Source organism: Takifugu rubripes, chromosome 15, assembly GCF_901000725.2.
Source record: "Takifugu rubripes chromosome 15, fTakRub1.2, whole genome shotgun sequence".
NCBI lineage: Eukaryota > Metazoa > Chordata > Actinopteri > Tetraodontiformes > Tetraodontidae > Takifugu > Takifugu rubripes.
In genome coordinates, this window is record NC_042299.1 from 16,623,975 (window position 1) to 16,651,474 (window position 27,500).

Here is a 27,500-nt window from a genome sequence, read left to right on the forward strand (position 1 = left end):
CCCCAGTTAGCATCAACACAACAAGAACATGAAACAGACATGAGACTATTTACAACAGGGAGCGTTTTCCTTGTTCTGTTAAAACTCTTCCTAGCTAACGTGGCGAACACATCACAACGCAAACACCCACAGCTGAACACGGATGTACGGAGGTCGAGTGCACGTGTGTGCACGTGTGTGCACGTGTGAGCACGTGTGAGCACGTGTGAGCGGATCAGCAGGAGCGTCGCAATATGAAAAAGATAAAAAGTTCAATGTCCGTGTTTTCCCGCGCCGCCGGCTCCAGCTCATCTTCTCCGTCCTGCTGCCTTCTTGCGACCCTGACAACGGTTTGAGTTTAAAAGCTGCGCTTTAATGCACAGATTCCATATTGCTGGGCAGGTGTGCACGTACCTTGGGCGTAGGCTCCTCCTCCTGCTCCTCCCCCTCCTCCTCCTCCTCTTCAGAGTCGTCCTTAGCCACCGCTGCCTTGGACCTCCCCCCACGCCTGGAGCAACAGGAAGATGACTGAGTGTCCCGGTGCTGCACGGCCCAGAACCCCCCCCCCCCCCCCACGGACGGTTTTATGGCAACACTAGTCACCTCCCACAGGGCGACCCAGGGTCAGGGTTAGGGTCAGGGTTAGGGGTCAGGGTTAATGTCAGGGTTAGGGGTCAGGGTTAATGTCAGGGTTAGGGGTCAGATTAGGGGTTAATGTCAGGGTTAGGGGTCAGGGTTAGAGGGTTAATGTCAGGGTTAGGGGTCAGATTAGGGGTTAATGTCAGGGTTAGGGGTCAGGGTGTTAGGGTTAATGTCAGGGTTAGGGGTCAGATTAGGGGTTAATGTCAGGGTTAGGGGTCAGGGTGTTAGGGTTAATGTCAGGGTTAGGGGTCAGGGTTAATGTCAGGGTTAGGGGTCAGGGTTAGGGTCAGGGTTAGAGGGTTAATGTCAGGGTTAGGGGTCAGGATGTTAGGGTTAATGTCAGGGTTAGAGGGTTAATGTCAGGGTTAGGGGTCAGGGTTAGGGTCAGGGTTAGAGGGTTAATGTCAGGGTTAGGGGTCAGGGTTAGAGGGTTAATGTCAGGGTTAGGGGTCAGGGTTAGAGGGTTAATGTCAGGGTTAGGGGTCAGGGTTAATGTCAGGGTTAGGGGTCAGGGTTAGAGGGTTAATGTCAGGGTTAGGGGTCAGGGTTAATGTCAGGGTTAGGGGTCAGGGTTAGAGGGTTAATGTCAGGGTTAGGGGTCAGGGTGTTAGGGTTAATGTCAGGGTTAGGGGTCAGGGTTAGAGGGTTAATGTCAGGGTTAGGGGTCAGATTAGGGGTTAGGGGTCAGGGTCAGGGTTAATGTCAGGGTTAGAGGGTTAATGTCAGGGTTAGGGGTCAGATTAGGGGTTAGGGGTCAGGCACACGAGATGATGATGAAGGTCCGGTGAGGTTTCACCATCACTGGAAACGGCTCAGCCCTGCTAGCATCACCTGGTGCTGCAGACGCCACAACAGCCCAAACACGCATTCATGGCGTGCGGATCAGACGGGTGTGGGCCGTGCTGGGCGGCGGGCCGGCCAGTTACGCCTATGCAAGTGCACGTCCTGAAACAGGACTGCGACCCGGTCCTGGAGCCTGAGAGCTCCGGGCCCGGAGCCTTGCTGCTCAGCGCCGCAGCGACTTACGCTGGTTTCTTGGCCGCTGGCTGAGCTGATTTGGGAGGACGTCCTCGCCGCTTCTGTGGCGTCGACTCTGTTGGGTCCAGCCTGGGGAGGAAAACAGGCACGAGACCATCATGGTGTTAGGAGGCTGCTGACCACACCCCCTCGGTAGTGCTGTTGTCATGGTGAATGGGCGTTTACCCCTGCGACCTCCGTGGTGTCCTGGTCTGCCTTCCTCCCTTGGTCTTCACCTCCATATTTTCACTGCTCCTGTCGTCTTCATCCTCGTCGTTCTCTGCTTCCTCCTCCCCTCGCTCCTCTTCCTCCTCCTCCTCCTCCTCCTCTGGTGGAGGAGCCGCCTTCTTTCTTCCCCTTTTCCCCTTGGTGGGCGTGTCCTGGCTGGCGGTGGCAGACTTGGGCGGCCGGCCCCTGCGGGCCTTTTTGGGCGGGCTGTTCTGTTCGTCCTCCGGGCGATTGTCTTCGTCCCACTGGTCCTCAGAGTCGCCCGCCGAGGTGGTGTTGGCGGCTGCCTTCTTGCGTCCCCGCTTCGGCTTGCTCTCCGCGTCCTCGCTGGACGCCACGCCGCGTTTGCGACCGCGCGGCTTTTCAATATCCTGCAAAATAACTGAAATCAAGTTCTTGTGCTTGTAAAGAATCGTGGAGATGAAATGAATGTGTGGCAGATCCAGTGGTCAGCAGCAGTGCCCGTCATCACAGCAGGGTTACCACGGCGATAGCGGGACTTTAGTCACACATGCTGGTGCCGTCTAGGTTTGAAACCTGAAGGACATCAGGAGGCTCCAGGACCGGTCAGATACCTTGTCGGTGCCGTCTGCTCTCTTCATGGTGATGTCTTCGTTTTCACTCTGATCCATTTCTGCACTGTCGTGCCTGAAAAAGACGTTTGAATCAGACGTCAGAACCGAAGAGCGACCACTCGCTGACCCGTCTAACTGGGCTGAGAAGTGAAGGGTTCCTGGTTCGAGTCCTGGTGCAGGTAGTGGGGGCCAGAACACCTTCACACCTTGCTGCAGATACCCTTGAGCAAGGTACCGAACCCACCAAGGCTCATCTGGGGCCCTGTGATGAACTGGCGAGTGGCTGAGCCATCACCATTTGTGCCCCCCCCCCCCCGTGACCCCGAAAGGTCAGTTTGTCTCTGTCTCCCCCCACTGAAGGCTGGTACCTGGTCTTGCTGCGCTGCGGAGAGCCCGGGTTCGATGAGGAGTCTTCGTTGCTGGCGGTTTCCATTCGAAAGGCTTTACTCTGGAGCTGCTTCCCCGCCGAGGCCAGCGGCTTATTCACCGCCCCCAGAACATTCGCCGACTTGGGCTGGACGAGGAAAAGGTTTTTACTTGGACTCGTTTGGTCCAGAACAACTCGCATCACTCTGAGCAGGTCGACTCACCTTTCCTGGCGTGAAGAATGACTTCATCTCCGGTGGGAGATAATTTTTGGTGTTGTTGAAATTCTAAAACAGGGAAAAATCAGAGATTGATTCAGTTGCAAATGTGAAGCAAACCTCAAGAGAGAGGTGAAGATTGTGAGGGGGGGTTCTACCAGTGTGTTAAAATTCACCTAAAAGTGCACAAACAAGTGCAAAATTCAGCTAAAAGTGCACAAACAAGTGCAAAATTCAGCTAAAAGTGCACAAACAAGTGCAAAATTCAGCTAAAAGTGCACAAACAAGTGCAAAATTCACCTAAAAGTGCACAAACAAGTGCAAAATTCTCCTAAAAGTGCACAAACAAGTGCAAAATTCTCCTAAAAGTGCACAAACAAGTGCAAAGTTCAGCTAAAAGTGCACAAACAAGTGCAAAATTATCCTAAATGTGCACAAACAAGTGCAAAATTCTCCTAAAAGTGCACAAACAAGTGCAAAATTCAGCTAAAAGTGCACAAACAAGTGCAAAATTCAGCTAAAAGTGCACAAACAAGTGCAAAATTCAGCTAAAAGTGCACGAACAAGTGCAAAATTCTCCTAAAAGTGCACAAACAAGTGCAAAATTCAGCTAAAAGTGCACAAACAAGTGCAAAATTCTCCTAAAAGTGCACAAACAAGTGCAAAATTCAGCTAAAAGTGCACAAACAAGTGCAAAATTCAGCTAAAAGTGCACAAACAAGTGCAAAGTTCAGCTAAAAGTGCACAAACAAGTGCAAAATTATCCTAAATGTGCACAAACAAGTGCAAAATTCACCTAAATGTGCACAAACAAGTGCAAAATTCACCTAAAAGTGCACAAACAAGTGCAAAATTCTAAAAGTGCAGGATAAGCAGAGGAGAAAGGGCCTCCGAGACGCATGACAGACCAACCTTGTCAGGTTTGGTGAAGGAGCGGGAGGGCAGCACCGGGTCTTTGGGGGACTCCAGACTGTAGGTGGTGCTTTTGGACATGATGATGTGCATGGCCACGTCACACACCGTGTACAGTTTCTGCTCGGAACAGAAAAACGCAACATCGGCACATTTATTTGTAGCGCCATTTATTTGTAGCGCCAACATCAGACCCGGCGTTACCTCGTTGGTTTTCGGGTCGGTGGGGGCCTGGGCATCTTTAGTCTGCTTGATATTTTCCACCATTTTCCTGATGAAGGCGTGGCTGTTGTTCTCATTCTTGGCCATGATAATCTCAAGAACGAACCACAGAGCTCTGCGAGCAATTAATTAATTAATTAGCATATAAATACAAATTCCTAAAGCTTGAAAAATAAAATAAAATCAAGGCAGTAAAAAAGGAAAATCTCAGGATGACACTGAGTATTCCTAACAGCCGAGTTCAGGACTTACTCTTTGATGTCTTTGAGCTGCTCGATGTCTGACACTTTGATGTAGTCCGGGTCGTGTGCCAGGAGGTGGATGGCGTAGGGCACCACGTACTCGGGCAGCAGAGACAGCAGCTTGTCTGTTGGCAAAGACGCGGAGTATTAGAAGCTCCTCACCACAGAGCTGGAGGAGCTCACTGTCCAGAGCAGGGATAATCAGGAGCTCCATCAGAACAAGCTCTGTTTCACAGAAGTAGATCAAAGATCAGAGGGTTTACCACTGAGGGCGGCGTGCTGTTTCAGGTACTCTCTGCGGATGTTCACATTCTTCACCAAACACTGGCGAGCGTGGGCCCTCCGCTCCTTTACGGGGTCCTTGGCACACAGAGCGAACACGGCCATGTATTCCAGAGGCAAACGCAGGCGACACAACCCCCGGTGGAGCTTCTGGGAGAAACACTGTCGCACCTGGTAGCACTCGTCCTGGACAGGAAGACAACGGTGAGCGGAAACAGACGCCTGGAGCTGCTGAAGACGACGGGGGGGCTCTTACGTTGATGACCAGGGAACAGAGTTGGTACTGCTCCAGCGTGATGATTTCATGATAGCACGGCTCCTGTGCCAGCTTCAGCAGCGCGCACGCTGCTGCCAGACGCAACCGCGACATGTCGGGTTTACTGAGGGAGGAGAGGCAGAACATCGGGCACCAGAAACATCATTGTGGTTTGACACGACGACGATCCTTCGACAGAGTCAAGCCATGCAGGCTTTGTGGCCCACCTCATTTTGCCCTGCTCAGTCAGGTCTCCATCGCTGTGCAGAATGGCCGTCAGCATCCTCAGGGTGGAGTTTCCTGACTTACTCTGGTTGTTCTTCACTCCAAGTAGCCACCTCACCATCAGCTTGATGCCCTGGATCTAAGCACAAACACACCTGCGTTAATTCAACCCCCCAATCGGAAATTCCAGTTAAACACAATTGAAGGAAGTCATCGAATGTCACATGTACGAGATGCCAAGACGGAGTTCTGACCTTAGCCAGAGTTTCTGGAGACACCTCATCATCAGGAACCCATAGTTTGGTTGTCTTCTTACCTGGCATCTATCCACAACACAGACAACACCGTCAGTCCCTTGTGCAACCACACGGCCAATTAAATGCAAAGTGTTTAGTGACGTCAGGGCAATGCTGTTCTGTGAAAAGGTGGCTGAGTAATCAGTAGAAGCCCTGCCTCTCCTTAGCAGATGAGTGTACCCTGTCATTCATGAGGAGATCCTTCACAATGAAGTTGGCAACTAGAGATTTGAGCGGCGCAGCAAACTGCTCCGGGGCCAGCTGTGCTAGATGTCCTAAGGTGGTCAAAGGAGTGATGAGCTGCTCCATGTTAGTAGTATCCAGGCCCTTGTGTAGAGGCTGGAGAGGAAGAAACAACATAGGGTGCTTAGTCTTTTTAGTTGAGGGCTCTTCAGTATTTGGAAAGAACCCTGTGGAATTGACTGACCTCAAAGATCTGAGCAAAGTGTGTGTCTCTGTTGGTGAACATGGCGTTGATGCAGTGGATGGCATACTTGGCCTGGCGAGGTGGGCCTCTCTTAGCCTTGGCCTGCAGTACCGGCAGCAAGACACTAGGGGGAGCAGATGAGACGGTGATTGTGAGGTAGGAAAATAAATGAGGATCGTTCCGGCGGCCTGCAAACAGTGAAGCATACGATTTGATGTGAGGGAAACTCTCTTCCATCTTGCTTCCTGTGTTCTTGAAGATCTGCAGTGCTGCCTCTGCAACCTTTTCATCATCCATCTTCAGACAACCCAATAGGGACTCGAAGGTCTCCGCAGAGTGGAACGACACTGGGTGTGTAAAAGACAGCACCTGTGTGGGATAAAAGAAGAGCCGAATGTTTCCAATCACAGTCACCCGAACCATCATCAAAAAGAAGCAGGTGTGCTCAAAAAAGGACCCGATTGTCACGATTGTTCACTTCCTGCCTTCACTCAATAAAACGAAGGCAGGAAAGAGCAAGAACGAATATTTTTTCCTTAAACAAAATTGAGTTGAATGTGACTCTCTTCTTTTTACCTTCAGGAGCTCCAGCCCGGCTCTGATGGCCTCGTCGGTTGGAACGCCCTCCTCTTCGTCATCAGCGGTTCCATCTATAGATTTGTTAACCTGTTTTATCAAAGCACTGATGGGAAAGAATAAAGAGACAGGAAGAGGTCAAAGGTCGGCATCGCCGGTGTGTTGTTAAACCTCTGGGTTTGTTCCCACCTGATAGACTCTGTGTCGATGTGTACAGGAGCGATTCTCTCCAACAGAAACTTCACCATTTCCAGGAAGGGATTGCTGGGCTGTTTGGGGCTGCCAAGTTTCTTTGTAATGTCCCTCTGAAAGTGACAAATGCACTTTTAAAATAGTCTCCCCCCCCAAAGACACCCTCACCTATTCTCTCGTTCCATTCGAGTTGCCTGAGGTCACAAAAGTATGAAAAACATGCAAGGACACGTTGGGTGAGGTCAATTTCCAGCAATCTAGAGTAATAATTAATCTGTTGTTTTAATTTACCAAGTGAATAGTGTGGAAATGACAGATTCTACAGCTCGGGGTGTCAAACTCCGCGTGCTTCCACCCTCTTAAGGGCCGGAGGTGTGACAGCAAACGCCGAGGTGGGAGGCTTTCAAAGGAAAGTGGTGCGATTGCCACCTTCTCATCACCTCGACCCGGCCCAGAGCATCAGATTTCAGGTCGTTTTCCAGTTCAGGATGCTGATGTCACCCACAACTCTGCAATGATTGGGTCATTTTCAGAACTCACCACGCAGATTTCCGCCTGCTTGCAGGAGCACGATGGGCTGACCAAAGTCTCCAGCTGATCCCTGATGCGCTCGTCGTCATCCAGAACCTGAGCCAGCTTTTTCACGAAGTCCTGGGCCTTCCCAGGATCCGGCAGGTTCCCTGCAGCAACAGGGCAGGTGAAGCTGTCACACCACAGATCGGATGATGCCTAGCTGATTAAAGCAATCAAGCTATTTCCATTTGGACTTTGTTGGCCGATTGAAACGAGCTCTTACTTGTGATCACCATGACCTTAGCAAAGACGGCCTTGCTGGATGCTTCAGACTGCAGATAAACAGAAGCATGAGAAGCTGGAGGCATGTGTGTGCCAACTCAGCTTTCTTTCAGCTGCTTACCTTTGGTTTTTTGATCAACTCCAGCAGGTCTTTAACGTGTTGTCGCAGCAGATTTTGGCACTTCCACATCTCATTCAAAGCTCTGAGAGGATCCAAATAAAGGGCTTCAGTTCTGACGCTCACAGGTCAACAATTGTGATTGTGTCGGGACACCGAGAGGACGTACTTGACAGCGTTTGTGTCCAGGGTAGCGTACAGATAGTAAAGACACTTCATTCTCTCGGCCGTTTCCAGGTTGTGAGGGACCATGTACTGGGCGAAGACCCGCTCCACCAGTAGCCTGTGAGCACACAGGCAGATCTTAACAAAAGCAGCATCCTGAATGACTCTTTTTAAACCACTGTTCAGGAGGGGGAACGAGAATAAAAGAATGACGAGACGACGCAGGATTACAGATGTGGCATTTTTTCAGTGACACGATATAATGTTAATAAATCTATGATTCAATCGATTTTACTTTGGGCTACATGTATGAGCATCATCTCCCCAAAACTGCAGTGTGTGTGTGCGCGTGCGCGGGTGTGTGCACGTGCGTGTGCTTGAGGGGTAAAAATAAACTGAATTTTCCTCTTGGGAGCAGACTGGTTCCCCACCACTGCAGAGATTGTGAGACCAGCTCAGACGCTGCATTCAGGCGTCCGATGGTGATATTGTTGTGCGTCATTAGTGCGACTGCTTTGTCGGCTTTGTCTGGACACGATGGCCCCACACCGCACTTCACTCACACTTCCAGCTCAGTGAGGAAAGTGGCAACGCAGCGTGCTGTTTGGCTGCTCGAGGATTGAAAAATGCCCCGATGCCCTGTGGCAACTGTGAGCGCTCAAACAGGATCTCATCTATATTGATAGCGTCTTGCTGCACTCTGCTTGGATAAGCACTGAATGAAACAACCGAGTGGATGGTATGGCCGTGAGACTGGTGGGAAGAGCAGAGGGAGAAGCTTATCAGACCTGTCATCAATGCTGTTCTGGTAGTAGATGTGGAGAAGCTTGTCTTTAATCCAGGAAATCTGTTTGGAGGCCTCCCTCCCCCCTTCGCCCTGCAGGGAATACTTCCTGTAGACCGACGCCAGGCCCATCATGGCCTCCTTCCGCACACGCCACTGATGTCAGGGGACAGGACAAAACAATTAGTCAAATCGTAACTTTGTGAGCGACTTTAAGGACTGTATACTCCCCCACAAAAGATCCACTTTATAATAACAGTTGAGCAATAAAAGACCTAACCTACAAACTGAGAAAGAACCTAAGATCTCCACACTTCCACTTACTCTTTTGTCCAATGTTCTTTCCTTTACAAAATTGAGCAAGGCATCATTGACTAAGGACAAGTCTTTTTTGGCAGCAGTTACGATAGACACTATGACATCATGGCGGATGGCCTCCTCTGGGTCATGTGATCGGACCCTCAGGAATTCTGGAGAGAAAGCATAAAGACCAGAAATGAATTATTCGTCACTTGCACCTAAAAGAGCTCTAACCAGCCTTCAGTCACAGCTTCCAGAGGAGACATGCCTGAAATGTCCACCGGTTACCTGTGAGGTCTTTGGCCAGGTCAGGGTGGTTCATCAGACAGTGACTGGCAAACTTTACACACTCCAGTCTGATAGGAACATGGATGTCGTTAAACCTTTGGGGAAGAGAAATACTGTTAACACTGGTAATAAGAGACCCATTATTCATTCATTTATGCTGCCTTTGAGAGGATATAACGACACTCACCTGCCCAAGTAACATTGCCAGAGTGGTTTGTTCTGAGCAGCCAGCTCAGAATCCTTGGCCCCAAACATCTTAGCTAGTAGCTTCACCACCTGCAGCCTCTCGTCGTTGTCATTACTCTGCAGACACAACAGCAAACAGGTAGGACGCACGGCTCGTTTGCTCCGAGAGCTTTAATGAGCTACACTAGCATCACTCTTGTTTTTCCACAGCCACAACTGCAGTAACTGTGATGGACAAAGTCACAGGAAGGTGAGTGGCAGGAAGAGCAGAGAAGCATCGAGGAAGAAGCATCGAGGAAGAAGAGGAAGAAGCATCGAGGAAGAAGCACCGAGGAAGAAGCACTGAGGAAGAAGCACCGAGGAAGAAGCATCGAGGAAGAAGAGGAAGAAGCATCGAGGAAGAAGCACCGAGGAAGAAGCACCGAGGAAGAAGCACCGAGGAAGAAGCATCGAGGAAGAAGAGGAAGAAGCATCGAGGAAGAAGCACCGAGGAAGAAGCACCGAGGAAGAAGAGGAAGAAGCATCGAGGGAGAAGCACCGAGGAAGAAGCACCGAGGAAGAAGAGGAAGAAGCACCGAGGAAGAAGCACCGAGGAAGAAGAGGAAGAAGCATCGAGGAAGAAGCACCGAGGAAGAAGAGGAAGAAGCATCGAGGAAGAAGCACCGAGGAAGAAGCATCGAGGGAGAAGCATCGAGGAAGAAGCACCGAGGAAGAAGCATCGAGGAAGAAGCATCGAGGAAGAAGCACCGAGGAAGAAGAGGAAGAAGCACCGAGGAAGAAGCACCGAGGAAGAAGCATCGAGGAAGAAGCACCGAGGAAGAAGAGGAAGAAGCACCGAGGAAGAAGCACCGAGGAAGAAGAGGAAGAAGCACCGAGGAAGAAGCACCGAGGAAGAAGCACCGAGGAAGAAGAGGAAGAAGCACCGAGGAAGAAGCTTCGAGGAAGAAGCATCGAGGGAGAAGCACCGAGGAAGAAGCATCGAGGAAGAAGAGGTAGAAGCATCGAGGGAGAAGAGGAAGAAGCATCGAGGGAGAAGCACCGAGGAAGAAGCATCGAGGGAGAAGCATCGAGGAAGAAGAGGAAGAAGCATCGAGGGAGAAGCACCGAGGAAGAAGCATCGAGGAAGAAGAGGTAGAAGCATCGAGGGAGAAGAGGAAGAAGCATCGAGGGAGAAGCACCGAGGAAGAAGCATCGAGGAAGAAGAGGTAGAAGCATCGAGGGAGAAGCATCGAGGAGAGAACAGAGGTGACAACGATGACAAGAGAATAGCTCAGAGGATGAGAGAGAGATGGGGGACTCTAGAGGGAGGAGATTGCCTTGCAGCCATTATTTTGAGGAGCTGGTGGTGGTCCACACTCCATCAGAAGAGCTAATGAGCATTATCCATCAGCAGGAAGGGTTCGGGTTAGCATGGCCCCCTGCTTCGTCTCTCCAGCCAAATAAAGAAACCTGCAGAGTAACTAAACTGTGCCGTTCTGGGGGTTATATATATATATATATATATATATATATATATATATATATATATATATATATATATATATATATATATATATATATATCGTATTTTCCGGACTATAAGCCGCTGCCTTTTCCCTACACTTTAAACACTGCGGCTTATCCTACGGTGCAGCTTATTTATGTACTTTTTCTATCGGCCGCTAGGGGCGCTCGAGCAGAAAAGTTACTGCCGCGTCACAGCCACTGTTTGAAGAGAAAAGCAAAGGTAGTGTAGCGTGTTGGGGAGGGTCAGTGTGGGAAGTTCCCAGCATGCTTTGTGGCAGTGTGTCTGTGGGTTCAGGTTGGTGTTAACCCTGTTTTTGTTCGTTGTAAATGTTATCTTTTGCAACTTTCAATGTTAGTGTTCTCTTTATTGAGTTCTGGTTGTTGATGTATTTAATTACTGTTTTAATTACTGTTTGCACCTGCACACCATAAGCCAGGTTGTGTGTGTGATTGAAGACCTCCCTTCGTTGACGTGTCTTTGGTTCAGTGTTAATAAAGTTGCTGCAGAAAAAGCTGGCAGAAGTTTCAAAGCAGGTTATAGACAGGTGCGGCGTATAGTCTGGAGGTATATATTATTATATATAGGTCTGAGAATCTGGCCTGAGCATCCAGCTCTCAGTGAACCTCTGCTGGACACAGTTGATGCTTACACCAGTAACTGATGGGTCCATCTAAATAATACGAATCATCATCGTGCAAATTACACCAAATTACAATCAAGGAAACGAGGATTTAGCAACATGATACCTTCAGTTTAAATTCCAGCTGTGGCAGCACTGACAGCAGCAGGTGGCTGTCGATGTTGTAAAGCTCCAGAATGAGGTCAAAAACGTGTTCGGAGAGGTCGCTGACAGAAGTCTTGCCCAGCATCAGCACCTGGTTGAAAAACTGAGAGAAACCGCAGCGATTACTCTTCAACTTTAAGACCGTCATGTGTGGCAGATCAGACGTTTCTGGCATCTGCTGCCGTCAAACATCCACAAAAATAATCATTTGAAATATACATTACAGGATGTAAAAAAAAAGTCTTACATTGGTGATGTAGGGTTCAATGGCCTGAGCGGTTCTCTTCAGCAGAGCTTTGGCCAGGTCATACGCCTGTTTATTCAAATTCTAGATGGAGAGAATAAACATCAGGTTCTTTTCATGTGTGGAAACAGAAGGATAAAATGAAATGGCAAAAAGATTGTTGTTTTTTTATTCATCGGAGCACGTTTCCTGCAGGACGTCGCTGTACCGAATGTGACCTGCAGGGGTCGCAATGAATTGCAGGTTATGGAACACGAACTTGGCTCCTCAGCATTGGGGAGCAGCTTCTCCTTCAAAGGCTCAAACTGGGAATCTTCACACTGATATCTGAACATTACTGTACCTTGTGTGCAGGCACCAGGTTGACCAACACTGTGTCCAACAGCTCCTGAGAAACAGTGTCTCCTTCACAGATGATGGAGCTCATCAGATCCACCATATGCATGTGCACCTTCTGGTTATGGCCATTGCTAGCAAAGTGAGAAGAGCATCATTCAACAATGACGCACATCGGTGTGTAGATCAACCTAAGCTAATTAATCAGGCATTCTTTACTGTCTTCTACAGGTTCTTTTTAAATGTATGAATGAATTTAAGATAGCACAGACGTGCTGAGTGTCAGTGATGATCAAGCATTAAAAGTCTCCTTCCTTCCACCATCTCCAACATAAAGCCAAGCTCTTGACATTTTTCATAGATAACAGTGAAAACATGAAGCCACACACATTTGTGGCCATAACCTTGGCACACACCAGTGCCATTTTGTTTCACTGGCCGAGATCCAACTTCTTTACTGCAGAATTTAACCCTCCAGGTTGTGTACGTTTGAACAGAGCGGCGTGGAGGGAAAAGGGGGCAAAAGAAGAGGAAGAACTGGACTGCTGCTGCTGCTGTGCAGTTCCAGGATGCAGCTGCAGATTAAGGTGCTATGGGAACTCAGGGGCCTTTTTCTGACGGACAGAACGGCAAGCCCAAAGGGACAAGGTGAAAAAACGTGAAAGAGTAAAGGCGGAGCGGGCAAAGAAGCCCTGTAAGACAGCAGGAAACAGGAAGACAGGACAGGCGGCGGGGGGGCTTTGACAGAAACACTTACTTGATGACTTGGAAGAGCGTTCTGTAAAGCTGGGTGAAGATCTCATTGCTGTCTTCAAGCTCAAAACAAATATTGTAGGATTTCACCCAGGCGATGTTCTAAAACACGGAGAGAAAATATCAGAGTGTGTCGACTGATCACGCCGCTCCCGGAAGTAAATATTGCAAGATCAGGCTAACGCCAAGGGTTTCCCTTCACTTACTGTGGCGCTCTAAATGTTGGGCTGATTTCTAACATCAGTTCTGCACCACAGAGCCGACGGACTCTGAGCTGCACCGCGCAGATTTAATATAATATTATACATATAATAATATTGAAGCACAAACACACATCTAAACTGCAGCCGACTACAAGCCGCAGGTGGTGAGACCTTTATGATTTAAATGCTTAATGACCAAAGACAGCAACATGCTGCTTCCTTTAACTTCAAAGCTGCTTCGTCAGCATTTCTTGATGTGTTATCATGACGAGGGTGTGGACATGAAGCCAAAAAGACTGTTAAACAATTAAACTAGCGGCTCCTCGGCACCCTCCAGTCGCTCTTCCACCCCTCTGTCTTGTGCTGCCAGAGCGCCCCCTGGGGGTCCTAAATATCCATTCACATTCAGGAAACTTTATCCTGGTTGAGTGATGAAAGAAATGGTAAAAATCCATAAATAATCCGCATCGCCCTACAAGCTGCAGGGGACAACGCGTGGGAAACAGTAGCGGCCTATAGTGCAGGATGCTAACGCTAACAAAGCCTCCTTTAAATATACAACGTGTTCATTTATGTATGAATCCATATTGTCACAGTAACATGAGGATTAGACAGATGAGTGGAAGGACTGTCTGGGGATGAGGGACAGCAGATGTGGCTGGATGTAGGTCAGCCGTTGGGATTTGGAATCATTATCTATTCTTTAATGGGTAACAAGTGATCCAAAAGAGTCTTGTTTATTTCAGAGGATGTGTTATAAACTCTTAAATGCCCTAAACTATTTATTACCCCCCCCCCCCCCCCCCCCCCCCCCCCCCCCAAATGCCACTGTGCAGCCCAGCTGGACAGCAGGCTGACGTACCTCGAGGAGATAGAAGTATCTGTTGAACTGGGCACTTTTGGTGTCCTCCAGTCCTTTCAGCTGTCTTGTGATGAACATGAAAATGTCCTGGAAACAAGGGAGAGGCTCACTGAGAAGGGTTAGGGTCAGGGGTCAGGGGTCAGGGAGTCATGAAACCCACCATGGACGCCCCAACACATTCTGACGGTGAGGAAGGTACCTTGAGCTTATCCGGGGAGGTGTATGGTGCCTCTGGGGCGTATATCCTGAAGATATCAGCCAGGCAGCAGGCCACCAGCAGACGCACGTCCTTGTCCGGGTGTTTCAGAAAGAAATCAGAAGCCAGATGGAGAGCCAGGTTCAGGTACAGCTCCTTCTCTTCCTCAGAATCTTGATCCATGTCCATGAAGGTCTTTACAACCATCTAGAAGCGTGTGGCAGCAGCAACAAAGGTCACCCTTAAAAAGGCCTCTGTAAATCGGCTCTCAAACAACAGGTCTCTCATTTGAAGAGGAGGGTTTTTATTTCCAGGAAGTCACATCTTTAATCACAATGGAAATTCTTTCATTTATTGACGTTTACTTCCAGACAGATGCCATTAAGCAGCAGAAGGGGAGAGAAAAGTCCAACTGACCTTCAGCCTGCGGACCATCTCCTCCTTGGAGATTTTGTCAGAGATCTCCTTGACCCCTGGGGGGTAGGTCACCTTCCCATCTGTGACTCGAGCTTTAGAGTGAGCCATCCTCTTCAGCTCTGCTCTGCCTGCAAAGGAGCGCAGAGAAGATCACCAGCGGCACCAGCGGTGGAGGCCAGGGCAGAAGGTGCGAGGAGGAAACAGCCCCGCGCTCCACCTTCCAGCACCACCTCAAGTCAGTGTTGCCATGGAGATTAACAGACGCTGTTAATCCCATCATGTTTAGAGACGTAACCGTTTGAGAGCAGCATGAAGGTGGCGGCGGAGCCTGTGGCCGTACGAGCACGTCGGCCGTCCAAGGATGGTGGGAGGAGCCACGCGAGGACGCGCCTCCTGGACAGGAGACGGCAGAGCAGCAGCGCCCGGCAGAGCAGCAGCGCCCGGCAGAGCAGCAGCGCCCGGCAGAGCAGCGCCCGGCAGAGCAGCAGCTCCAGCAGCAGCAGCAGCTCCAGCAGCAGCAGCAGCTCCAGCAGCAGCAGCAGCTACAACAGCAGCAGCAGCTACAGCAGCAGCAGCTACAGCAGCAGCAGCAGTAGCAGCAGCTACAGCTACAGCAGCAGCAGCTACAGCAGCAGCAGCAGCAGCAGCAGCAGTAGCAGCAGCAGTAGCAGCAGCAGTAGCAGCAGCTACAGCAGCAGCAGCTACAGCAGCAGCAGTAGCAGCAGCTACAGCAGCAGCAGCTACAGCAGCAGCAGTAGCAGCAGCTACAGCAGCAGCAGCTACAGCAGCAGCAGTAGCAGCAGCTACAGCAGCAGCAGCTACAGCAGCAGCAGCAGCTACAGCAGCAGCAGCAGCAGCTACAGCAGCAGCAGCAGCTACAGCAGCAGCAGCAGCAGCTACAGCAGCAGCAGTAGCAGCAGCTACAGCAGCTACAGCAGCAGCAGCTACAGCTACAGCAGCAGCAGTAGCAGCAGCTACAGCAGCTACAGCAGCAGCAGCTACAGCTACAGCAGCAGCAGCAGCAGTAGCAGCAGCTACAGCAGCAGCAGCTACAGCAGCAGCAGCAGCTACAGCAGCAGCTACAGCAGCATTAGCTACAGCAGCAGCATTAGCAGCAGCAGCTGCATTAGCAGCAGCAGCTACAGTAGCATTAGCAGCAGCAGCTACAGTAGCAGCAGCAGCTACAGTAGCATTAGCAGCTACAGTAGCATTAGCAGGCGTCCTCTCTGAAGACTCCTTTCACCATGAACCCAAAGCCAGAACTCTTCTCCTGCTCTTGTTTCCATGTCAACACACCCGGTCAGCTCCGCCCACAGCGGCCGTTGGCTGGACACGCCCCCAGCGGGGCAGCTCGGCCCCCCCCCCCCACAGCTGCTGCCGCGTCTCTCTGACCCTCAGTGGAAGCACAGAAGTTCTGGACCCGTCTAAGGGAGCCTGATGTTTGGGCTCCGTCCATCCTGGATTATTCAAGTCCAAGCTGCAGGGAATGTCCGTGCTCTCTAACCCGCCCCTGGTTGGTCCTGGTTAGTCCTGGTTGGTCGTGGTTAGTCCTGGTTGGTCGTGGTTGGTCCTGGTTAGTCCTTGTTGGTCGTGGTTAGTCCTGGTTGGTCGTGGTTAGTCCTGGTTGGTCGTGGTTGGTCGTGGTTAGTCCTGGTTGGTCGTGGTTAGTCCTGGTTGGTCCTTGTTGGTCCTGGTTAGTCCTGGTTGGTCGTGGTTAGTCCTGGTTGGTCGTGGTTAGTCCTGGTTGGTCCTGGTTGGTCGTGGTTGGTCATGGTTAGTCCTGGTTGGTCGTGGTTAGTCCTGGTTGGTGCCGATCCCCAGCTGCTCCCCCTCATCTGTGATTTATCACACCACAACACCTTCAGCCTCCTCAGCCAGTCGGAACGCCGACACCGGCTGGTGGTTGGACGTGGACCCAACGACCTCTTCTGTGCACACACACACAAAACCCAAGTATCACGTGGGTTAGGGTGGGTTCATGGGTTAGAGTGGGTTCGTGGGTTAGAGTGGGTTCATGGGTGGGTTAGAGTGGGTTCATGGGTGGGTTAGAGTGGGTTCATGGGTGGGTTAGAGTGGGTTCATGGGTGGGTTAGGGTGGGTTCATGAGTCCAGCCATCCACCCACCCATCAGGAGCTAACCCTAACCCTAACTCTAACCCTAACCCTAACCCTCTAACCCTAACCCTCTAACCCTAACCCTAACTCTAACCCTACCTCTAACCCTAACCCTAACCCTAACTCTAACCCTAACTCTACCTCTAACCCTAACCCTGACCCTCTAACCCTAACCCTCTAACCCTGACCCTCTAACCCTAACTCTAACTCTAACCCTCTAACCCTACCTCTAACCCTAACCCTAACTCTAACTCTAACCCTAACCCTAACCCTAACCCTACCTCTAACCCTCTAACCCTAACCCTAACCCATCAGGAGCTAACCCCTAACTCTAACCCTAACCCTACCTCTAACCCTGACCCTCTAACCCTACCTCTAACCCCTAACTCTCTAACCCTCTAACCCTAACCCTGACCCTAACCCATCAGGAGCTAACCCTAACCCTCTAACCCTAACTCTAACCCTAACTCTAACTCTAACCCTAACCCTCTAACCCTAACTGTAACCCTAACTGTAACCCTAACCCTACCTCTAACCCTCTAACCCTAACCCTAACCCATCAGGAGCTAACCCTAACCCTAACTCTAACTCTAACCCATCAGGAGCTAACCCCTAACTCTAACCCTCTAACCCTAACCCTACCTCTAACCCTAACCCTGACCCTCTAACCCTAACCCTAACCCATCAGGAGCTAACCCTAACCCTAACTCTAACCCTACCTCTAACCCTAACCCTAACCCATCAGGAGCTAACCCTAACCCTAACCCTAACTCTAACCCTAACCCTAACCCATCAGGAGCTAACCCTCTAACCCTAACCCTACCTCTAACCCTCTAACCCTGACCCTCTAACCCTAACCCTAACCCATCAGGAGCTAACCCTCTAACCCTAACCCTAACTCTAACTCTAACCCTGACCCTCTAACCCTACCTCTAACCCTAACCCTAACCCATCAGGAGCTAACCCTCTAACCCTAACTCTAACTCTAACCCTAACCCTAACCCATCAGGAGCTAACCCTAACCCTAACTCTAACTCTAACCCTGACCCTCTAACCCTAACCCTGACCCTCTAACCCTAACTCTAACTCTAACCCTGACCCTCTAACCCTAACCCTGACCCTCTAACCCTACCTCTAACCCTAACCCTAACCCATCAGGAGCTAACCCTCTAACCCTAACCCTAACTCTAACTCTAACCCTGACCCTCTAACCCTAACCCTGACCCTCTAACCCTAACCCTAACTCTACCTCTAACCCTAACCCTAACCCTAACTCTACCTCTAACCCTAACCCTAACCCTAACTCTAACCCTCCAGGTTTGGGTTGAAGAGCTGCAGCAGCCGATCTTCCCAAGTCGACGTGTTTCTGGGTTCTGATGGCGGCTGATTCACAAACCCTGACCCACACAGGAGATCCGGGTCACTTGTGGGAGACCTCAGAGGTTCGGGGGAAATACTCCGCTGATTATTGACAACATATCATCTCAAAGAGGTTCTAGGGCTCGGTTCTGCAGCACCGAACTCTAGAACCTCTGGCAAGTGTTGGATCTCAGAGGTGAGAAGAGGAACAAGCTGAATGGAAGAGTAGAAACTTCTCAAAGCCGGATCAACTCATCTGGGGTTCTGATGGAGAACCGGGTAAAAGCAACCATCAAAGCTCGGAACCTGCTTCTTCAATCAAAGCGCTGCTGTGCCGAGTCCTGCGTGTCAGAGGTGCACATGGTTCATGGTGAGATGCCCTTTGAGACCAACTTCACTGTCGGCAAATGTTCGTAGAGGATCCTGAAGACGCGCAGCGGCCAGAAGGTTCCGATGACCCAGAGCCGCTGATGCGCGTCAGTGTGGCCGAAGATCGGGCAGGGATCGCTGCATGATGCTGGCTGCTGTTGTTCTGGTCCTGCCCGGGCTGCTTGGACCCTAAAGGAACCCTGTCCTGCAGCGTTGCTGGGGCTAACCTCGCTAGCAGCTAGCGCCTGACGCTAATGTTAGCTAATGTTAGCAGCAGCCATCAGTGACAAGAGGGCGGACAGAGCAGCTCCGAACCCGCAGCAGGAATTCAGTCACAAATTCAAGCCCGGCGGCCGTTTCCCCAGATGTGCTCGGATCCCACGAGCGGATCCCACGAGCGGATCCCACGAGCGGATCCCACGAGCGGGACCAGGTCAACCACCGCGAAGAAGCGCACACGGCTACCGAGAACAGAGGCGAGCGAGGCGGGCAGCGCTCCGCCGATCGGCGCTGAAACCCGGCGGAGCCGCTCCGGACCCCCGCGGAACCTCCCCGGAACCCCCCCCCGGCGTCGCCCGAGAACAATTGCAGCCCCAAACCTGGCGGCGCCCACGCGGATTCTTACCTGTTCCGATGAATTGTGCTCAATCGCGTCCTCCTCTGCAGCTCTCTTTCCCCTCCGCGCTCCAAAATGGCGCCAATATGTGTCGCTTTCGTGCCCGCGGGTCCGAGCCGTGCACGTGCTTGGAGCGCCACCTATGGGCCATCATCTCCCAGCAGATCATGATGCAAAGATGCTGCTTTATCTTCAGGCCTAAATTGTTGATTGATCCGAAATATTTTTGAGTTTGTGTAAAAGTAGCGGAAGAAATGAATCTTACAGATTTGCATTGATGTTATTTTTATTTACATCTCATCACACTGACTACTGCAGCGCCAGTATTAAAGTAGAAGTATTGTAGTTTTCAACCGTATGCGGATTGGCGAAATATGTGCAATAATACAGTTGAAATGATCTAAAAACATCAGTCAGATCCTGCCTTTGGACTGTAGGGGGCGCTCCAGTATAGAATAATGGCGCTCCTCCAACCTGCAGCATTACGTTGCAGGAAAATGCTGGCAAAGCCACTTTAAATACGTTCTAGGAGCAATAAGACGGCCTGATTAATCATTTATAGATATAAATGGGGAGGTTGTTGTTACTCAGAGCTTGGGGAACAGTGACTTTGGCTTCTAGATGAGGACAATAAATGTGTAAACTGCATTAATCAGCATAAATTAAGACCCTAAAAAGTTACAAGGGGGGGGGGTTATAACGTTATTCATGTGGGTCAATCCGAGGTGACACACTCCTGTTGTCAATCAGCCAATTAGACCCGAAAGCGGTGGGAAGTGTTAAATGGGTGCATGAAGACTTTGTTCCGGTTTCATGGCTCCAGGATGGACGGGTTCCTGTCCACGTTCCCCCCGTACAGTGCCTGCGGCGCCCCGCCGGGCCAGGACAGCTCGGTCTGGGTAAAGAGGCAGGGCTGCTTCATCACCCCCCAGGGTCTCAGCTACCTGGAGCTGTGCAAGGCCATCATATCCCAGGTCAACCCCGGCCTGCCCCCTCCCATCAAGAGGGCGCTCACCAGAGAGTGCGGCGTGCAGGTGAACGCCAAAGTGGATAAAGTGATCCAGTGTTCCCTGGGGCCCAAGACGCTCTGGTGCCTGGAGGGCGAGCACCGTGCGCAAACGCCCGATCTTCACAGCACTCCGCCGGTGAGCAACCTGCGATTCCCGAGGCCGGTTTCCATCTACTCACCGGTGTTTGACCGCAGGATCTATCCGAAGAAGCTCAGCGACGACACCGGGAGCGAAGGAGAGGCCGAGGACGCCCGGAGGCGCGTCGGGGAGGTCGAGAGGTTTGAAAGAGGCGAGGACGCGGAGAAGGATTCACTGGCTGCCGGCCGCCGCTCCAGTAAAGGCTCCAGCTTTCAGGTAGGCTGGGGAAATATCCTGAAGGATCCAGGTTATTCCCTGAAATAATGGAGACTCCAGCACTGATATTAGATGTAGGTTGGTCCCAGCTAACCCTAACCCATCTGGGATGCTTGAAAACGGCAACTGCGATTAGAAACGGGCCGTTCGGCCCAGAGCCGCTTATGAGGACATTTGAATATGCAGCTGGGCCCACGGACAGATGTCCACTGCACATCTGTCCCAGGCAGAGGGATCCTTCAGGTGTCCTTGGGGTTTTCTTCCTCCCTCAACAGGGTTTAAAGCCAAGAGGGGTTAGAATTGTGCAGCTTTCAAAGCCCCCTGAGGTGATGTGACTTTGGGCTTTAGACGAACTTGGCTTGAGCGTAGGTTCTATTCAGGTCCGGCGTAATCGATGGGATTGGGCACAAAAGGAAGCCCTAACGCTGATGTCTTTTGTAGTTCCTGGAGCAGAGGTACGGCTTCTTCCACTGCAAGAAGTGCAACATCCGGTGGGAGAGTGCCTACGTCTGGTGCATCTCTGGAACCAGCAAGGTCTGCGTCCTGCTCGCTGTGCTCCCAAAGCTGCTGCGTCCCTGATTCTGCCTTTATGCGTCTGTTTTTAATGACCCATTAGGTGTACTACAAGCAGCTCTGCCGGAGGTGTCAGCTGGGCTTTAATCCCTACAGAGTGGAATCCATCCTCTGTAAGGTGCGTTTAACCTTGATTCTCCAGCAGTAACGCTCACTGCCGACTTTCATGGTGAAGAACCGACCCTGACACTTGATCTATGGTCTCATCTTGGCAACGCTCAGGGTTGTTTGCAGACTTGCTGCAGCTGCGAGAAGAAGCAGAGGCACATCAACATGAAGAGGCCTCACCGCCAGGACCTGTGCTCCCGCTGCAGAGGCATGGCGCTGTCCTGTGACGCCACCTACAGCTTCAAGTACATCGTGTGAGTCGCCCGCCAGCCATCGTCCCTGGAGCCCACTCAGATCTTCCTTCCCCTGCCAGCGAGTCAGCAGATCTCTGGTTTTTATAATTAGCAGCTACTCAAAAAGCAGATTAGTCGTCCCATCTGTCCGGTGCTTCAGTGAACATGAGAAAATATTTTTGTAAGAAGAAATTAAGTGAAATAAAAGTGTTGCATCTCAAATGTCGATGTCTTTGTAACGCGCTGAGGCTTATTTTAGTTTTGTAGGGAGAAAGTTTAAGCTGTTGAGTAAAGAAGTCATGAAAAATGCAGCATTTCCCATTTTTAATTTGACACCGACTTACAGAGCAATGACTCGGAAGGACTTCACAAAGGCTGTAAAACTATTTACACAGTGGAACAAAACTCTTAAACCTTAAAAAATGTGCAACTTCTTGTTCGGCATGCACACGTTCTCCCACACAAAACGCCCACGTGAGCTCAAAGCTCCCTTTTGTACCTCAAACGTATCTTTAAGATAAAGCAAAATGTTCTTAATAAATAGGTTGAACACTCATCCAGAAAATGCATGCATGGCAGTTTAATTTGACAACAAAAATATATTTAAAAAACCGTAACGACGTCTGATCCGATAATTACTGGAAAAGAAAAGGAGGGAGAGTCACGAACTAATGACAGGAAGCGTTCAACACCAGAAGTAGCACAAGTCTTGGTTTTAAACATCGACAGTACTGCTGAATGTCAGCAGGGTAAACACACACACACAGGTTACGATGGTTGTGTGTCCATTCCTAGAAACAGTGTAGACGGACAGTGTAGACATGCACGACCCTCCCAGCCTGTGAGCACAATAGGTCAACGTGTAGGATAGTGAGGAATATAGTGTAACACTCACTACTGAAGCTGCTACTATTCACAGGAGTGCACGTCATGTTCTGAACAAGAGGAGACCAGCTGGTTGTGAGGCGTCTCCCCTGGGGAACCGGGTCCCTCTGCATAGGTCCGGGATCAGGAGGGGGCACGAGTACAGCAGAGCGCATTCAAGTGGGTCATGCATTGCACAATTTTCCCCAAAAGAGGCCTTAAAACAACAGCTAGAGCAAAAGAGAAACGTTCATCCAGCTTTGGGCTCTTCCTTCCTTCCTTCTTTCCTTCCTTGCTTCCTTCCTCTCTGAGTGACGAGCCTCTTCACTTTTTAAAGACCATATCAAATCTAAACTTAGTGCAACAGTACAAATTGTACCAGTGAGGTCTGGCAGTCTCACAGGCAGTTTCACAAGGTCCAGCAGTCTTTGTTCATCTTGGAGGAGGCAGCATGGGTTCCTCTGGGGAAGAACCTTCCAACGTGAAAGCCTTTTTGTTCATCTTGGAGGAGGCAGCATGGGTTCCTCTGGGGAAGAACCTTCCAACGTGAAAGCCTTTTTGTTCATCTTGGAGGAGGCAGCATCGGTTCCTCTGGGGAAGAACCTTCCAACGTGAAAGCCTTCGCCCATCCTCGAATGAGCCACCGATGCTGATCACCGACCATCAAGCAGGACTTAAACTGAGAGCACTGTGCTCAGACAAAAACCACATCAGGTCTTGTGTCAGCAGGCAGGAATATGCAGGTTACATCCCATAATAGTCTGGAATGTTGTCTTCTCTTCTCGGCATCCCACAGATCATCTCAGCAATCGTGGGTTTCAGCCATGGTTGTTTCCAGAGGTCCTCAGTGCCCGCTCAGGTCTGGACATCTGATCCCTTCTCCGTATTCAGGAGCCCCCCTACGCTCAGCAGGGGCAGGGCAGCGTGGCCCATCTTCCCCAGATAGTGGGTCAAGGGTGCAGCAGCACCACTAAGGGTGCAACAACAGCCCCATGCCCAAGTCTCTTCTGGGGCAGCGGGACAGGGCGAGGAAGGACGGGGAGTGAGGACAGAGGAGGGTGGGGCAGGACTGCGGATCAGGACTGCAGCATGTTCAGGGAGAACGGCCGCCGGGCCTGGATGCTCATATGGTGACCGGGGGAAATGAGGAAGATGGGAACCCCGAGGGCGGGTGGGCGGGGCACCCGGGTCAGAGTGAGCCAGCAGGGTGGGCTGTGATGCTACAGTCTGCAGGACGTTGGCTGAGACTGGACACGTGCTGCTGTGCAAATGGAAAAGTGGGGAAGGACCTCGACAGGGACAGGAACCCCTCTCATCATGACTCCTCCTGGGTGCTCGTGTGCACGGGACTGAGTCTGGAGTTGTTGTGCAGCAGTGAGAGGAGAACAAGTCTGGAGGTCTGGGAAAATCAACCAGAACCGTGTTGGAGTCTACAGTGGAAGAGGGGAGCAGAGAAAGGCCTGAGTCCTGCTCTAAAGGTTCTGGTTCTGCTGACGGGGAAGGCAGTATGTGGGCAGCCACCCGGAGCTGTGCAGCCGGGGCAGCAGACACACGGGGGGCGGGAGGGGCCACGTGTGTGGGTGTTGGTCCTCGTCTGTGAGGACAGCCGTGGTTGGCGCTGGTGGCGTTGGGAGGGTCGCTGGTTGAGATGATGGGTGGGACAGAGGTGGGGAAGGAGGGGGCAGGGGGCTCCTGACTTCCTGTCAGAGACTGGTCCCGGAGGCGCTGGAGTCGGGGAGGTAAGTTGTGACCACCCGGTACCCCTGAGCGTGGCGGATCATGTCGCGGATCTCCCCGTTGAGCTCCAGGAGCTTGGAGCAGATCAGGCTGAGGTCTTGGCGGGAACCGACCAGAGCGATGGTGCCTGTCTGACCCAGCGTCTGATGGCGGAAGTAGATGTTCAGCAGCGTCTGGACCTCGCTCTCTGAGCTGCCTCCAAACACTCCGCAGGGCCACCGCCTCCTGGGGTAGTGTGAAAGGAATAAAGGAGGACGGGACATGAATACGTTTCCAGCGGTCCCACCTAACATATGCAGACTTTAGCGTGTGGAGCATCAGAACTGCTGACTCACCGGAACTCCTGGATGTAGCGCACCGCTTTGGTGAGCTCGTGACTCCTGAGGCACTCCAGGATGGACTGCACAGCGGCCTCGGAGCTGGAGAAGCTGGGCACGACCGTGGCAGCAGCCTGCGCATGGCGAGGCATGTGTTCCAGGTCGGAGGCGATGGCCGTCTCAGCTACCTGGAGGCTGCTCCTCAGCTCAGAGAGCTCCAGAGACATGTTGAGAAGCTGCAGGGGGAGAGGGAGCACGATGCCAATCAAATGTGACGGATTAATCAATATGGAGGCCAAAAGGGTCCAATGGTTCTCAGATCAGTGGCAGGAACACACCACAATGGAGAGCGTTACATGGTCACACAAAATCAATATATGACTGATATATATATATATGAAAATCCGAGCAGCGCCGTGTCACCTCAGGAACGGAGCTGACGGCATGAACCTGTCCGATGAGCGAGCAGTAGGACTGGAAGAGGAGGAGGATCTGGAAATGCAGCTTGTAAAGCCTCTGGCACAGCTCCAGTTGCTAGGAGACATGAAACAGCACCGAAGGGTTCAGCTGCAGGTAACAGGCACAGGCCGACCCTGACCTTCATCAGAGAACACGCAACATGCCGCACGCACGCACAACTCACACGCACGCACGCACGCACAACTCACACGCACGCACAACTCACACACGCACAACTCACACACACGCACGCACAACTCACACACGCACGCACGCACAACTCACACACGCACAACTCACACACGCACGCACGCACAACTCACACACGCACGCACGCACAACTCACACACGCACGCACGCACAACTCACACACGCACGCACGCACAACTCACACACGCACGCACGCACAACTCACGCACGCACGCACAACTCACACACGCACAACTCACACACACACGCACGCACAACTCACACACGCACGCACGCACAACTCACACACGCACACACACACAACTCACACACGCACAACTCACACACACACGCACGCACAACTCACACACGCACGCACGCACAACTCACACACGCACGCACACACACGCACGCACGCACAACATGCCGCACGCACGCACAACTCACACACACACGCACGCATGCACAACTCACACGCACGCACGCACGCACGCACAACTCACACGCACACACGCACGCACGCACAACTCACACACACGCACACACGCACGCACGCACAACTCACACGCACACACGCACGCACGCACAACTCACACACGCACGCACACGCACGCACACACACACACACACACTCACACAGGAGGCCAGTGAAAAGAACTGATGAGAGAACTTACAGCCAGAGATTCCATTTGCTAGCGAGAGCATGTTAGGGCGTCAGAGGAGTGAGAAGAAGACAAAGTGTCAGTCAAACACATGCACACCAGGAAAGAGCCTAACAGTTAGTCAAGAGTGTAGAAACCCGACACATTTAAAGATTTTGGACTATTTTTTGCAGTCACCTAATATCACACAGCAAAGATGCTAATTGACCAATCAATCATCATTCTAGGTCAAAATACTCAGTATTGATTATTGATATTCTGTAGATCTGTACCTTTTCCTCGGAGTCTCCTGGTTGGCAGGTAACCACAGATTCACCAGGACACCTGGGAAAAGTGTCTTTGCAGTTCTTGAACCACTAAAGAAAAACATGGCAGTGAGGAAGAGCGAGCGGTTCTTTTCTATGAAGAGAGAACGTAGGAGCAGCTTACAGATAAAGCAGCCTCCTCTCTGCTGTTGTACGTGTCCAAATACTCCTGCAGCTCCAGAGCGCTGAACTTAACCTTTTCAAGGAGGCCGTATGACATGATCTGGGGAAAAACCGTCCGGACAGGAAGATGGCCGGAGGTGAGAACAGAGCTCCGATGAGCCACTCATTCACTCCAGCACTCCTTACTCACTGTATCGGCATCGACGTAGATGGTGGGACAATCCGAGCACGTGGTCAGCATCTGTGAGGACCGCAGGAACTTGGACCCGATTCCTCTCAAGCCCTCCCCGAGGTAAGTGGCAACATCAGTTGTCAGGAGGCAGAATTTACCCTGGATGTTCTAGAAAAGACATTTGGAGAATCATTTGTATGTTGCAGCCTGATCCAGACGTTGTTCGTCAGAAGTGGTCGATTGTCTTTTGTCACCTTAAACAGAGAGGAAAAGACGTGAAAGGTGTGCACGGCGCAGGACCCGTCGGAGTCGGTCACCAGCTGGTTGATGTGAGACTGCCAGGCCTCTTCTGCATCGTCACACACTGCAGGCTGGAAGGCCGCCAGGATGGCAGAGAAGAAGGGAGAGGGGGGCGGTGGAAACCCGAGATCTTCCAAGTCATCGACATCATCACGTAGGCTGGAAATCACAACGGCAAAACAGTCGGAAAAGCCAGTCTGTTGTGGGAAATGCTGTATTTCCAGAATCAGGATCCAACAAAAAGGTGACCAAAGTAATGAAGCCCTAACCCCAGCCCAACCCTAACTAACCCTAACCTAACCCTAACTAACCCGAACCTAACTAACCCTCTAACCCTAACCCTAACTAACCCTCTAACCCTAACTAACCCGAACCTAACTAACCCTCTAACCCTAACCCTAACTAACCCTCTAACCCTAACTAACCCTAACCCTAACCTAACCCTAACTAACCCTCTAACCCTAACTAACCCTAACCCTAACTAACCCTCTAACCCTAACTAACCCTAACCCTAACCTAACCCTAACTAACCCTCTAACCCTAACCTAACTAACCCTAACCCTAACTAACCCTCTAACCCTAACTAACCCTAACCCAGCAACACACCCTCACGCTCACCTGGGTAGACAGTTTGGGTCGAGAAAGTCCAGGGGGGGCTGGTAGTAGTTGAGGTGGAGGCTGGTGTCCAAACTGGGCAGCTGCTGACCGGGCAAATCCAGAGTGAAGCTGTCGCCGCCGTCGGAGCCCTGAGGCAGCTCGGTGACGCTGGGCGACAGCTCCTCGTCCTGGGGCTGCGTGTCCTCGTCCTCACCACACGCCCCCTGCTGGCCAGGGGAGAGAGCACGCCAACATCAGCACCAAGGCTAGCAACATGCTAACGTCACCTCTGATCCTCCTTCAGGCAGAGTGCTGTACTGGTGTACTGGTGTACTGTACTGGTGTACTGGTATACTGTACTGGTATACTGACTGGTATACTGACTGGTGTACTGGTATTCTGACTGTTATTCTGGTATTCTGACTGGTATTCTGGTATTCCGACT

At 51.3% G+C, this 27,500-nt stretch overlaps 2 protein-coding genes and 1 pseudogene across 2 annotated transcripts in view; 1 reads left to right on the forward strand and 2 right to left on the reverse strand.

Moving 5' to 3' along the window:
- The window catches only part of LOC101062518 (sister chromatid cohesion protein PDS5 homolog B-like), a 19,536-nt gene extending 222 nt beyond the window's left edge, over positions 1-19,314 (reverse strand). Inside the window, exons 1-35 of the mRNA XM_029848125.1 lie at positions 19,062-19,314; positions 14,594-14,721; positions 14,180-14,383; positions 13,981-14,067; positions 12,920-13,017; positions 12,170-12,296; positions 11,830-11,910; positions 11,545-11,685; positions 9,293-9,408; positions 9,106-9,200; positions 8,842-8,987; positions 8,522-8,673; positions 7,738-7,851; positions 7,572-7,653; positions 7,452-7,500; positions 7,196-7,335; positions 6,653-6,768; positions 6,464-6,569; positions 6,096-6,256; positions 5,888-6,011; positions 5,641-5,799; positions 5,419-5,487; positions 5,167-5,303; positions 4,940-5,063; positions 4,665-4,869; positions 4,412-4,526; positions 4,142-4,274; positions 3,938-4,057; positions 3,032-3,094; positions 2,810-2,955; positions 2,442-2,514; positions 1,825-2,237; positions 1,648-1,728; positions 394-487; positions 1-320 (exon numbers count right to left, since the gene is read on the reverse strand). The exon at positions 1-320 is cut by the window's left edge and continues 222 nt beyond it. Of these exons, the coding sequence (XP_029703985.1) occupies positions 288-320; positions 394-487; positions 1,648-1,728; positions 1,825-2,237; positions 2,442-2,514; positions 2,810-2,955; positions 3,032-3,094; positions 3,938-4,057; positions 4,142-4,274; positions 4,412-4,526; positions 4,665-4,869; positions 4,940-5,063; positions 5,167-5,303; positions 5,419-5,487; positions 5,641-5,799; positions 5,888-6,011; positions 6,096-6,256; positions 6,464-6,569; positions 6,653-6,768; positions 7,196-7,335; positions 7,452-7,500; positions 7,572-7,653; positions 7,738-7,851; positions 8,522-8,673; positions 8,842-8,987; positions 9,106-9,200; positions 9,293-9,408; positions 11,545-11,685; positions 11,830-11,910; positions 12,170-12,296; positions 12,920-13,017; positions 13,981-14,067; positions 14,180-14,383; positions 14,594-14,701 (4,212 nt within the window). The 5' untranslated portion in view covers positions 14,702-14,721; positions 19,062-19,314 and the 3' untranslated portion in view covers positions 1-287. The remainder of the gene's footprint in view (positions 321-393; positions 488-1,647; positions 1,729-1,824; positions 2,238-2,441; positions 2,515-2,809; positions 2,956-3,031; positions 3,095-3,937; positions 4,058-4,141; positions 4,275-4,411; positions 4,527-4,664; positions 4,870-4,939; positions 5,064-5,166; positions 5,304-5,418; positions 5,488-5,640; positions 5,800-5,887; positions 6,012-6,095; positions 6,257-6,463; positions 6,570-6,652; positions 6,769-7,195; positions 7,336-7,451; positions 7,501-7,571; positions 7,654-7,737; positions 7,852-8,521; positions 8,674-8,841; positions 8,988-9,105; positions 9,201-9,292; positions 9,409-11,544; positions 11,686-11,829; positions 11,911-12,169; positions 12,297-12,919; positions 13,018-13,980; positions 14,068-14,179; positions 14,384-14,593; positions 14,722-19,061) is intronic.
- Positions 19,315-19,834: 520 nt separating this feature from the next.
- Positions 19,835-21,552, forward strand: LOC101077372 (zygote arrest 1 like). The gene is made up of 4 exons (XM_003976902.3): positions 19,835-20,416; positions 20,858-20,950; positions 21,033-21,107; positions 21,212-21,552. The coding sequence occupies exons 1-4, from the start codon at positions 19,844-19,846 to the stop codon at positions 21,353-21,355; spliced, it is 885 nt and encodes a 294-aa protein (XP_003976951.2). The 5' UTR covers positions 19,835-19,843; the 3' UTR covers positions 21,356-21,552.
- An 85-nt stretch (positions 21,553-21,637) lies between these two features.
- LOC101077539 (protein furry homolog) overlaps positions 21,638-27,500 on the reverse strand; it is a 30,029-nt pseudogene continuing 24,166 nt past the window's right edge.

What these genes read in the sequence shown, in the direction of transcription:
- LOC101077372 (XM_003976902.3), top strand. Translation starts at nt 19,844, where the DNA reads ATGAAGACTTTGTTCCGGTTTCATGGCTCCAGGATGGACGGGTTCCTG. An exon ending in GTAAAGGCTCCAGCTTTCAG is followed by an intron (nt 20,417 to 20,857) that starts GTAGGCTGGGGA and finishes TGTCTTTTGTAG; the next exon opens with TTCCTGGAGCAGAGGTACGG. An exon ending in TGGAATCCATCCTCTGTAAG is followed by an intron (nt 21,108 to 21,211) that starts GTGCGTTTAACC and finishes GGCAACGCTCAG; the next exon opens with GGTTGTTTGCAGACTTGCTG.